This window comes from Humulus lupulus, chromosome 1 (assembly GCF_963169125.1).
Source record: "Humulus lupulus chromosome 1, drHumLupu1.1, whole genome shotgun sequence".
NCBI lineage: Eukaryota > Viridiplantae > Streptophyta > Magnoliopsida > Rosales > Cannabaceae > Humulus > Humulus lupulus.
This window is the reverse complement of record NC_084793.1, coordinates 228387862-228401601: the sequence shown is the minus strand read 5'-3', so window position 1 is coordinate 228401601 and position 13740 is coordinate 228387862. Positions and strand designations below refer to the sequence as shown.

Here is a 13740-nt window from a genome sequence, read left to right as displayed (position 1 = left end):
CTCACACCCAAGCCTAAGGAAAAGCAAACTTTGTCTACTTGATTTTTACAACACAATAGCATACACATTCTCATGTGTTGAGATACTAAAGTGTGTATTAGATTCACCATTGACAAATGAGCCTACACATCCTCTTTGATTTGTGCAAGACATACCTTGGAAGACAAGTGGTCAGGAAGCAACCTTTGTCTCAAGAGAAGAAGAAAAGTGTTTATTCGTCTCGCGCACTAGTTTGGTATATTTATAATCTTATGCTCTTCATATTTTAGTAGATCCATATGCATGAAAAGATCTTATTATAGTTATGGTTGCTGGAGTGAGATTTGTCTCATGTAAAAATAAATTATTTATTTTTATATTTTTGTAATAAGAGATGTCATTATGCTACACTCAACAAACACTTATCACCTCCAAGATAACCTACTTACCACTTGACTCCTAAACTATGACTTGCACAAATTAAAGAGAATGTGTGATCTCATTTTTCAATGATAAATATTTTGATACCCACTTTAAAATCTCAACTAATGAGAGTGTGTATACTTATGTGTTGTATAAAATCAAGTACACAAAGTGTTTCGATACACCTGTGGTTGGCATGAACTATAGGGAAAAAGAGAGTTTTTCTAATTTTTAAAAGCTAGAAAAATGAATTAACTCTAGCACTCGCTCTTAATTGAATCTATTTATATAATTCTTTTGAGTGAGTGAGAGAGTTGACTCTAGTTCTTTCTTTGATAGTGCCCATCACAGTATTATTGGACAATAATGGGCGCCCATCATGTGGTCCAAAAGGTCACATGATTTTTGTCATTCTATTCGTCATTTTTAATTAGACCATTTCATTTATATTTTATAAATAAAATGTATAATTAATTAATTTTCTCTAAAGCTAACTTTAATAAAATATATTAATATTTTATTTCTCTAGTTTTATTATTTCATAAACAATAAAATATAACTTTATTATTTCCCAAATAATAATATTTTAAATAACATTTTATTATTTCTTTTAAGAAAATTTGCAATGAAAAATCAGTAAGTAGTCTATAAAGTTGCACATAAATCACTAAGTAAATTTTTTGGTAGTAAATATCAGTAAGTAGTCTAAAATGTTACACATAAATCATTAAGTAGATTTTTTTGGCAGTAAAGATGAGTAAGTAGTCTAAAAAGTTGCACTTAAGTCACTTAATAGTTTTTTTTGTGGCAAAAGTGAGTAAATAGTCTAAAATATTGTACTTAAGTCACTAAGTAATTTTTTTTTTTGTAAAAGTCATATTTTATACCAATTTTGTATCAATTTTATTTATCTAATAAAAATATAAAAATTAAATTTTCTCACTTTAAAAAATTATTTGAAATCTTTTTTAAAAATAAAAAATAATTTAAATTTTCTAACATGAAAAAATTTACAACTTAAATTGAATTAAAACTTAGTTTAATTAAAATCAAATAATATTTTCATGTTAGAAATTTTAAATTATTTTTTATTTTTAAAAGTGATTTCAAAATATTTTTCAATATTAGAAATATATATTTTTATGTTTTTATTAATTAATTAAATTGAGACAAAATTGGTGTAAAATATGGATTTTGTAACTAAGAAACTACTTAGTGACTTAGATGCAACATGTAAGACTACTTATTGACTTTTGTAGTCCAAAAAACTACTTAGTGACTTTAGTGCAACATTTTAGACTACTTATTAATTTTTGCCACAAAAAAAATACTTAGTGATTTAAGTGCAACCTTTAGACTACTTACTATTTTTCACCGCAAATTTTCATTTATTTTATTCACCAAATACTTTGTTTGTATTATCAAGTTGTTTGGGGACAAATGGACCAGTAGTTTTAAGCTTCAATAACTTATGTTGCTAACTCTTAGCACAATGAATTAATTTATTGACTATGAATTTGCCCACTAAAATTCATAGTTGCACCCTCAAAACTATAGTCTTATATTATTAGAAGTTGTAACTCATAGAGTTGTCCATTGATATAGTCATAACATGATGTTGGTCACGAAAATGGCTAACGACGAATTAATATGAAAACACTAACATAAACATGCTTTTAATCTCAAGAACAGTAAATAAAAGAATGAACAAATTTGTTTACGTGGTTCTGCCCCAAAGATTGGTAATAACCTGTTGGAAGAGAGTGAGATTACACCACCATAAAAACAATAATCTACACACAATAATACTTGACAAAGTCTAAGAAAAGATTGAGATAGAGATATGCAAACTAGTTGTAGAACAAAACCCTTGTTAGAACTCAACTTTTGACCTTTGATGGAAGGAATCAAAACAAAGGCTTATAAATGAAAAGTATCATTGTCCAAATTTTCTATTTCCTATCCCTTGATGGATGCTTGAGGCTTTCTCTAGTAGGAATGGGAATTGAGATTGAACAAACCTTGAAATTCACAAAGACAAGAACTTTCTTTATGAATTTCTTGGTGAAAACTTATGATCTTGAGAGCTAGAGAGAGAGAGGTTAGAGAGATTTGAAAGAGTGATAAAGTCTATCAAAACTCTAAGAGAACCATTTTACAGTGTATGGATTGTCGTTAAGTCCAACCAATAGGATTAAAGCTTTGAACACATCATTTGGAGCTTAAAACACGTGTCTATACGGACACGTTAGGCAACGCGTCAAATGTCTATAGGCAATGCATCACATGTTGTGCATCACCGAAACCCTAAGGTTTTAGGCAATGCATCACCTCCAAGGAGTTGACACAATACCAATTAAACAGGTCCAACTTCTCAAAAGTGACTCTAAACACCTCTAAATGCTCCCAAACTTTTTGGGCATCCTTAGATACCTCAATGTATCACTTTGGACCCAAACACATAATTTTTAAATGCCTACAACAATAATTCAAATTTCAAATCTTCGCTATGTAAAACCATTTAGTGTTTTACACCTAGCTTGTATAAGACCACTTGGAATTTTGTATTTTAACCAATCCTAACATAACCTACGTCCATGAGTCACTCTTACTAGAATAACTCTCAAGCTCAAGATCAGATTAACTCGAATCAACTAAGATTCTCAAGTATAAGGTTACTTTACAATTTTACAAAGTTTTGGTATGAAAAATGAGTTCTTAAAAATTAAAATGCACAGTGAGGCTCTCTATTTATAAGCTCACTAGTGTTACAAAAAAGGTAATGGACCCCAAAAAATGTGCAGGGTCTTTTTATCATAAAAATACATCATTAACTAATATAAAAATATGAGTAAGCTTATTTCATTTGGAATAAGCAAGTTGAATACTGCAAATTAATTATATGTTGACCGACCAAACTAATTTACTAATCAGAGCTATTTGTTCAACCAAGCCTTTAATTACTTTTGTCGTGGTTGTTCTGTATAATATGTCAACCAGATGCCTCATCAAGTTCTCTATACAATTGTGCTCTGCCAAAATATCTCGACCAAATCTTCATGTTGTCATCATATCTCCACTCGACACGTGTCACGAATGTTTGCCATGTCATTATGTTGAAAATTATGATAACACATGAGTTATGATCCTTTACTAGTTATTCATAACTAGAGCAAGGTCAAATGTCTGTTAACCTCTCTAATTACATATTCCTCAGTCAATGACATTGGTACTCTAATAAACATTTTTATAACTGGTTTACGAATAAGTAATTGAGCGAAGTATATTCAAGTAATGTATCAATACTTAAAGGAATAACTAATCTACTTTCAATCAAGGAAATAGTGGATTTCGTATATGTAAAGTATGTTTCCACCCACATGCACTCCTTTGATTGCAAGGTATCATGAATTAGTTCTATATTATCTTTAATAGACTGTACTCGATAAGAAAATCCATATGACTACAAATAAGAGTCCATTACTTACTTCAAGATTAATGTCAAGTCTCAAATGACCATTGAGTGATGAATGATGAAATTCTATATTTTAGCAGAGATTATTAGAAGTTGTTTCTTTCATTGTGTCCCTAACATATACAATCTAAATTGTATATGACACCCCTACCTCTTTGTGTCAACTACACGTAATAACGTAGATAAACTGTATTGTCTAAGATAGAACATAAACCATGCAATAATTTTGATTAGATAAAGCTCCCACTTTATTTAGTTATTATAGATAATTTTATGCTATTATCTTAAATTAAATCCTCTTGTATATTCATCGATATATATATATATACTTAATTCAATATTACATGTAATAATATTGGATCTTATCTATAGATAAATGACATGCAATTTAAATACATATATGAGTGAAAATATTGTCTTTATTAAAAACTTAGTAAATATTTTACAAAAAGACGCTTTAAGGACACATATCCCAACATAAAGAGCTCAATATCATTGAAACTGAGCCCCCCTATCATTGCCCAAAAACAACTTCCACTACTTACAACAATAAATATGCCTTTTTTTTTTCAGTGGAACCCCTTCAAAACCTTATAGTTATTCAAGAACTTGAAACAACTCATTGCGTAGTTTGGCATAGTTTGCATCACTTCCTTAATAAGAATTATTGTACAAGCTGAAGAAAAGATAGACTTTTACCAACCTTCCAATCTGTTCCATATTTTGTTTTTGATGTACTTAAAAATTTCTCTTTTCTTTCTCCCACAATACACAACATGCTAAGATAGTTGTCAAAATGGTTAGTGGTTTGCCCCCCAAAAATATTAGCAAGGATATCTTTGGACTGAATACCAACTTTGCTACCAAAACCATTACCCTCCGCCTCTTAAATCAAGCAAAGAAAAGGCTTTTGCACAAAACAGAAACAACTCTACCCTTGTCTCATCCCTTTCACTAAAACAACTCTACCCTTGACCTCCCTATTGATAAGTGTAAAATCCTTTATTGGCATATTTGACAATATTAACAAAATTAATTAAAGACGATATTTCGAAATAGGTAGTTTCCTGTTTTGTTTGTGATATATTTTCTAAAATCATATTAGTCTATATATGTTAATAGAATAAATATATAATTTCCTATACAAGAATATCTTTTCTTGAATTTTGTTTATATGGAAATTTTTGGTATTTTTTTTTTATTTCTTGATCTGATTTGTTTGTCTAGAAACCGTGTACAGCTTGCAGAGATAATATATATTTTGTTTCCTTATTTATTTAAGGAAACTGGGTTTAAAAACTGTCCAAGTTCAATGAATCTGTTTGAACGGATTGCCAGTCTGTTTGAACAGATTCTAACTTTCCTGTTTGGGAAGATTTTCCATTTATTGGCTGATTGGTTTCTGATTTGTTTTCCATGATCTAAAGAGATTCTAAAGGGTATATAATCATCCTTAGGTCGTTGGTTTTTTATCATCTCTCTTGGTGTATTATTTTCCAAATATTTTTCAAGTTTTAGAGAGACTTTTTATTATGTGAAGAACTTGAGTCCAACAAGTTCTTAGTGGTTTATTACAGTCTACTTTTGTATTTTTTTCTTTGTGTTAATTGTGCAGCTTGAACACACTTGGATATTGTTCATCAAGCTTCAGGAGAAGTCTTGTTCATGAGTCATGTTTCGGGAGGAAAAGTGCAAGTGTTATGATTTGAAGGGAGTTCAAGATCTTAGCACTTCAGAAATCTGATTAGGAGTTTAGATTACAACAGTTGCGATAAATTCAAGAGATAGTCTTTATTTGTATAAGTCAATTTGGTTTTGTAATCGTTTAGATATTCTTCTAATAAATTTCATTCTCTGGGCATGGCCCCGTGGACTAGTAGCAATCTGCAAAGATTGATGATACCACGTATAATTTCGTGTGTGCTTTACCTTATGTTCGTTTTTATCTTCTGGTCATAAACTGTTTAAACATATCTGGTTTCTGTTCAAACAGTCTCTGTGTCTGTTTAAACATTTATGTAACAGTTCAGCAATTAATTATTTAAATTGAATAATTAAGTTGGTAATCATAAAAATCAGAATTTCAATAAGGAAGGAAAAAGAAACCGAAGAGATATAATTCACCACCTTAGCCGCCCATTTTCTATCATATCCCATGAAACTCCACTCCAACATGTTATAGGCTTTTTACATGTCAAGACAAATAGAATGATTGACCATTCATTGTATGAAGTTTTTAAGACCTCACTAATTAACCTTACACTTTTTAGTTTGGTTTTGTTATCCCAAAAATCAGAAGTGAATGACGTGGCAGGAATTAATTGCACGTGGCTGACACTTGGAAAAACCTGTGTTCGACTATCGACCAGGAAGATGTTCGGAGTTATGCAGTCGATCTCTTCATACAACCAGTCTGGTCGTATGCGCGTAACACGCGAAGGAAAATTTTAGGCAGTTATGATGGAATCCGAGATTCTCTCCCATGATTTCTTGAGTATCCGATTATTTAGGAAATAATATCTGTAACAAATCAATGTAAATCTTCCCTGAGCTTATAAATAGAAGAAGAGGGCTCAGGGAAGGGGATCAGACCTTTTTTCTCTTTTCCTACTTCTAAATCGCTGGAGTTTAGAGTAATCATATCAATCATATTGTATTATTCTGCAGAGGTCAGTGAAACTCATTGAACCCTAGTTCTTTGATGACTCCTTTGACTCTCATATCAATAACAATCTAAGTGGACGTAGGTTATTACCAGATTCTGGGGCCGAACCACTATAAAATACAGTGTTCTTATTATTTTCGCTATTACGTTCTTTTCAACGCATTTATCCACGTCAAGCATATTTTGACTCCGTGTCAGTTGCCCAAAATCAGGATCAACAGGTTTCAAACCCGGTTTGAATAGAAGAATTATACCATGCTAATGTACCTTGGATGATCCACATCTCAAGGTGAGGGCCATTTTATTACCATTGCCAAACCTATCTTTCCTCATGAAATAAAGCCCCTCAAAACCAATAATTGTGTTGTCATGTATCATCGAACCACAGAAAAAAAAAATCATTTTGAGAGTCTGAAATGGCCTTATCCATGGTCATCTTCATTCTATCCACCAAACACTTAGAAATAATTTTGTAAACCACATTACACAGGCTAATGGATCTTAAATCCTCAATCTTGGCAGTTTTCTCTATTTTGGGTTAAGGGCTACATGAGTATCATTGATTTTATGGAATGGCACCACATCAATAAGGACATTTAAGCAAATTCTAGTTACATCAGCTTTGGTAACATTCCCGAACTTTTGGTAGAAAAGAGCAGGTAAACTATTTTGGAACCTTAATCAGTTTCAAGCTTCTCACAACCACTCTAACATTATCCTCAATAAAGTCACCCAACAAGTACTCATTCAAATGATTAGTTATTCTCGGCTTGACACAATAGTTACATTATCAATATCACTAACAAAAGGTCTGGTAGATTTAAAAACAATGTCAAAATACTGGACAATAACATCCTTGATGTCGTCGTGTTCCTTCTACTCAATTCCATTTTGATCCAACAAGCTCCTGATGAAGTCCATTAGTATTATTATAATTTTCTTTTTTGCAAATGGAGGCTTTATGATAAAAGTACATCGTATTTTTTATCTCCACGCATAAGCCAAATGACTCCACTTCACTGCCTCCAATACACTTCATTCATATCCATTAAACAATTCAGAGTCCTCTATTCTTTCTTCAGTTTGAGCCAATTCTCTAGATTAATTAACTATCACAGATTAGAAATCATCTTCTTGGTATCACTAGTTTTTATAAGCCCCCACCAGAGGATTTTAGTTTTTATAAGCCCGGGACTAATGCAAAAAACACCACCCAACCAATTGTCCTCAAGAATTAGCTTGTACTCATTTCTCACTATGCAAAGCTTCCTCCAAATGAAATCTCAACTTCCTTTTTTTCGTGTCACTGTCCTTTTCAACATCATCTCCTAAATTAATCATCGTAGCCCTGTAATCCATGCACCACCAATCTAGATATGTTAATTTAATCAAATTCAACTCTAGGTATTTTTTTCCTTATTTGTGAAAAATAAAAATAAATACGAGTCTAAACGGCATCTTTATAAAGTTATGGATTCTAATGTATGATGCTAATAAAACGATATATTTTTTTGTGATATGATTGATGTTGGATTTTCATCTTCCTATTTTTACTAATGTTTTTTGTTATTATAGTGTCAGCTTTCATTTTTTTTACAAAATTAGTTTTTTTGGAGGAAAGCAACAGTGACAGAAATATTTAGAAAATATATTATGAAGTTATATTATTATTAGTTAAGATATTAATAAATACGTCGAGATGGCCGAGTTGATCTAAGGTGCCAGATTAAGGTCCTGGTCCAAAAAGGCGTGGGTTCAAATCCCACTCTCACCATTAAGTGGATTCATAAAAACTTGTTAATTAAATAGCTTTTTTTCTATAGAAATTATACATTACTCTAGAAAAAAATTATGAAAATAAGATAAAATAAAATTATTAAAATTAACAAAAAAAAATTAAAATTGTTAAAAATTAATTTTTTAGTTAATTAATGGGTACCTATTAGGGGTGTACGACAGGCGGGTTTTGGGTGATTCGCGCGATTTTTTTATTTGGTGGTTTTAGAAAAATGCAACCCATGGTTGCCCAACAAATGTGCAGTTTGGACGATTTTTTTATGGGCGGATTTGTGTGGTTTTGTGAGCGGGTTGAATTGATTTAAAATTTAAAATTATCGATTTATGATATTTAAAAAACAAAAATTGTAAACTATAAAGTTAAAACTTATACATTCTTTACTCATCAATGTCATCGTGAATATTATCATATCTTAAACTTGAATTTAAAACTTCATAAAAAAAATGTTAATAATTAGTATAGTAATTATCACAATTATACAAATTATAAATGATATTAAACTTATTAATTCACACATTCATAATTTCAACAATTTGAGTTTTATTATGAAAAATTTCACTAATAATTAAACCATCAATACAAGTAACACTATTTATTTTTTCATCTATTTTTCCTAAACAATTTTTTATTTACAATTCACAAGTTATTACCATTAATCTCATAGCAACAAAAACTTTTATTAAAAAAATTTAAATATTTGGACTAATATCATAAGTAGCGGGTGCGGGTTGAACTCACCTTATATTATTGCAACCCGTAACCAACCCAATCTAGTGGCGGGTTGGGTTCAACCCAATCGAATTTCAATGGATTTTTTAATGAGCAAGTTCAAAGCAGACAAATTTTGATGGGTTGGACAGGTGAAGCAGATTATCGATTTTTTTGTGCAGCCCTAGTAACTATATATATATATATACTAGATAGAAGTAACGTGTAATATGCACGTTTGTTTAGTTTTATTTATAGAATTTATTAATTAATTTTATTAAATTTATATTAATGTCATATAAATATTGAAATAAATATCCTATTTTAATTAAATAATTTATTTATTCTGTTTAATTTTATGTTTGTTCTAGTTTTTTAATTTGGAAGTGACAACAAGAGATTATATATTATATATTTAATGTAATATTAAATATTATACGTGGATTTTAAATTTAAGTTTCTTGCTAGTTTTTAAAAGATTATATTATATGTTTAATATGATATTATTCTAATAAGTGAGTTTAAGTTTAATTAAATTTTATTTGTTATAAAATGTATGTTTTTATTATTTTTAAATAATTATCATTGTAAAATATCTTATTTTAATTTATTTAATTATTTATTATTTTAAAATAATTATCATTGTAAAATATCTTTAAAATATCATATTTTAATTTATTTAATTATTTTTAAATAATTATCATTGTAAAATATATCAAAAATATCATATTTTATTTTATTTAAGTTTAAATATTTATAAACTAGTTAAATATAAAAATATTCTGATAAATATAAGAATATTCAGTTAAAGTTAACATTTAAAAAAAATAAAAAATCGTTAAAACAAAAAAAATTATTTATCTACCCACTTATTATATAAATTAGATATATATATATATATGAGAATTCTCGTACAGGGGCTTCACTTTAAGCCTTACCGGTAGGGCTCTCAGTGTTCTCAACCCGTGAACAGTTTTCGGCGTGATTTTTTTTATGACCGTGTATATTGTAGCTATTTAGAGCAACCTGCAAATTTTCAGAAAATTCTGAATAGTTTACAGTATCGAAAACTAGGTTCAAACATGTTTTGCACTCGTGACTAATTTTTTTTATGCACGTGGAAAACTACATGTTTGAACCTAGTTTTCGGTACTGTAAACTATTCGGAATTTTCTGAAAATTTACAGGATGCTCTAAATAGCTACAATATACATGATCATAAAAAAAAATCGCACCGAAAATTATTCACGGGTCAAAAAACACTAAAAGCCCTACCAGTTTAGCTTGAAGTGAGGCCTATGAAAAAATTGTCATATATATATATTTTGTGTAAATACAATGCCCATTAATTAATTGATCAGTGGCGCCAAACCTTATCGGTTAGCAAATGTTGTGTTATTTTTCGTAGCTTTAATACAACAAACCACAATATCTTCCCCATGGCTTCTCTATCAAACCCGGGCTCTGCTTTCTATGGCCGTGCTCTTACCACCGACTTTCATCGCCCAAACGTCAACTGTTTTAAGCTCCTTCCGCATCCATGGCGTCTCAGTCTCAGAGCTTCGTACTCCGCCGTCCCAAGCGTCGACCTCAAGACTCTCGAATCTGCCATTGCAAAGGTTCTTCCTCCTTTTAGTAATTTTTTTAATTTCGTCTTTAATTTTTATATTTTACACAGTTAAGACTCTAAGGTCATGTTAATTAATTAGGAGCTGTTGAATCAAGTTTTTTAGGACTCTCTAATTTTTTAACAAAGCCACTTAGTCAAAATTATCTAACCCTTTTAAATCCAATGTTACCTTCCAAAAGTAAGAGTAAGGAATAAAAAATATACCCGAGCCAATTTGATTTGGGTTTTATATTCAAAACTTGAAAAGTTTAGAAAAGCACAAGGCAGTTATTTTTGCAAAACAAAAAATAAGTTGGTGCCCAAAAGACTTTGATGACAATAGCATTGTTTCAGTCTCATTCAAGTTTTTCGTATATATTTTTTTTGCTTGTCTTATGTTTAAAATTTGTTGTTATATGAGTTTTGGGAAACTACATTGACGATATATATTTATATAATTTTTGCAGAAAGATAGCACAAGTGTTAAAGAGGCACTTGATCAGCTGAGTGAACTTGGATGGGCGCAAAAATGGAGTTCTCAGCCATATGTCTCACGTCGTACGGTCAGTCTTCATTAAAAAGTATGAAATTCTGGGAAAATGCTACTCAAACGTTAGCAACTTCTACAAACATATGCATATAATAAATATACATTATATATATAACATATACATTAATTATGTAATAATCAATTGCTTAATTGCAAGAGGCTTGATCATATCATATGTTACTTGATTGGAAACTAAACGGTTAGACTGTGTCCCCAGACATCTCTCAGGGAGCTGACCTCTCTAGGAATTAAAAACGCAGAAAACCTTGCAATCCCCAGCGTTAGAAATGATGTGAGTCCCTGTGAAACTATTTCTCTAGATCTTGTTTGATAATGATACTATTGTTTTTTTTTTTTGGTTGTGTTTTTAAAATAAAATAAAAATGAAATATTTGGGATGAGCTTTCGGGCTTTGACTCCACTACTTTTTGTTAACTGTTTGAATTTTTATCAAGAATTGAGCTTTTCAATATGGTCTTGCAAAGGCTCAATATGGTCATATGTTAGTAATATAGTCTTAACCCAACTACTTGAAGAATCAATATTACATCTCAATTTAGTTTTCTTTATATGATTGAATTTAAGACTAAAGATACTTCCAAATGCAATTGCTAATAAAACACTAGTTTAAAACAACTGTTTATGTATTTTGATATCTTTCAGTGAAACAGGCGGCTTTTCTTTTCACAGTGGTGGGGACAACTGGATTCTTAGGTATTATTGCTGGCCAACTTCCTGGGGTAAATATAGATTACTTTTCTTCTCTTTATTCGTTCGATGTCTAAAGATTACTTGCATGTTTGGATGTGCTTCTCCTGCTCCATTGCATCTTAACTACATATAATATATTCTGAATCATAGTCTTTCACCTGTGGTTGAGCTGTTAGATTTACTGGTCTGATTTCCGGCTACTATCAATGTCTTGGGTTCATATCCCTGCAGGATTGGGGCTTCTTTGTGCCATACTTGATTGGGAGTATCTCTTTAATAGTTTTGGCTGTGGGTAGCATTTCCCCTGGGTAAGCATAATTCTAATTGGAACATAACTTTTATTAGCTGATGCTCTATTGTGTTAAATTCAAGTATATACAAATATTTTCTCTACAGCTTTCCTATGATAAGTAACGGTTTTATCTGCAAAAAAATTAGGCTTCTTCAAGCTGCCATCAATGGCTTCTCAACCTTCTTTCCTGATTATCAAGAGAGGATTGCTAGACATGAAGCAGCTCATTTTTTAGGTACTCCACATTGAAATTCATATATCTAACAAAGATTTCCATGCTCCGCAGGCATCACGATTGAGTTAACAATCCACATGTTAAGTTCTTTATACTGACAAATTATTATTACTACCATTATGTATGTATTGTGCTTGGATACAAGGCCTTTCGTTTTCTAATAAAAAGTTTTCTTTGATGATTCAGTTGGTTATTTGCTGGGCCTACCAATTCTGGGGTATTCTCTAGACATCGGGAAAGAACATGTCAATCTCATTGATGAAAGGCTTGAAAAGCTTATATACAGTGGGCAGCTAGATGCTAAGGAACTTGACAGGTATAATTACATATAGATATTTAGTTTAGTTATGCAATTCATCTGATAAATTGAATAAATAAGTAGGTCAAAACATTTCCAGCAAGAAAGTGATAAAAGAAACAAAACAAAACAAAAAAACCCAGTTTACCATTATCTTGCATTGCACAACTTGAATTTTTATGAAGATAAACATTGCTGGTTTTTGTATTAATTACCATTTCTGGAGCAGGATTAACTGTCTTATCTTTTTTTAGGTTGGCAGTGGTGGCAATGGCTGGACTCGCAGCAGAGGGGCTTAAATATGATAAAGTGATTGGACAATCTGCTGATCTTTTCACTCTTCAGGTCCTAACCATCACTTGCCTAAGGGCTCTTTTTTTTTCGTTTTGTTGGCATAACTTGAGCTACATTCTCAAACCCATGCCTTTTACTTTGATCTCTAGAGATTTATCAACAGAAGCAAACCACAAATAAGCAAAGACCAGCAACAGAATCTTACTAGATGGGCTGTAAGTTCCTCGTAATTGATTTTTCATGTTTTTATTCAACACGTGAGGATGTCTTCTGTTTCACTTTCAATACTCTGTATTATGTGAAAAATGTGGAAGCCAATTTTAATCCTAGCTGAACAATTTTAGATGGCTGATACTGCAGGTTTTGTTTGCTGCAACCCTTTTAAAAAATAACAAGGATTTGCATGAGGCCCTTATATCCAAAATGACACAGAAGGCCACTATATTGGAGTGTATTGAAGCGATTGAGAAGGCTTCTTAATTCTTGAACCAAATCATTCCTCATGGAGACTTCAGATTAGTATCCTACTGCTATGCTACTCATCATTCTTATTGTGCAAGCTACAAGGATTTGAAAGACTTTCAACTCTTGTCTGGCCACTAGGCCACAACAAATTTTTCCCTGTATAAACACACTGTAAATTTAAATATTTATCCAATTCTAATATTTCTGTTTGATCATAGAGCTTGATTTTTTCTTTTCC

The 13740-nt window shown here is 30.9% G+C and overlaps 1 protein-coding gene across 1 annotated transcript; it reads left to right on the top strand.

The window, feature by feature from the left end:
• The first annotated feature begins 10415 nt into the window (after window positions 1-10415).
• LOC133803951 (uncharacterized) lies at window positions 10416-13717 on the top strand. Its single transcript, XM_062242098.1, has 10 exons — window positions 10416-10667; window positions 11125-11220; window positions 11425-11499; window positions 11879-11947; window positions 12150-12226; window positions 12357-12445; window positions 12632-12761; window positions 12998-13088; window positions 13187-13252; window positions 13398-13717. Exons 1-10 carry the CDS (start codon window positions 10488-10490, stop codon window positions 13515-13517), a joined length of 993 nt encoding a protein of 330 aa, XP_062098082.1. The 5' UTR covers window positions 10416-10487; the 3' UTR covers window positions 13518-13717.
• The last annotated feature ends 23 nt before the right edge of the window (window positions 13718-13740 follow it).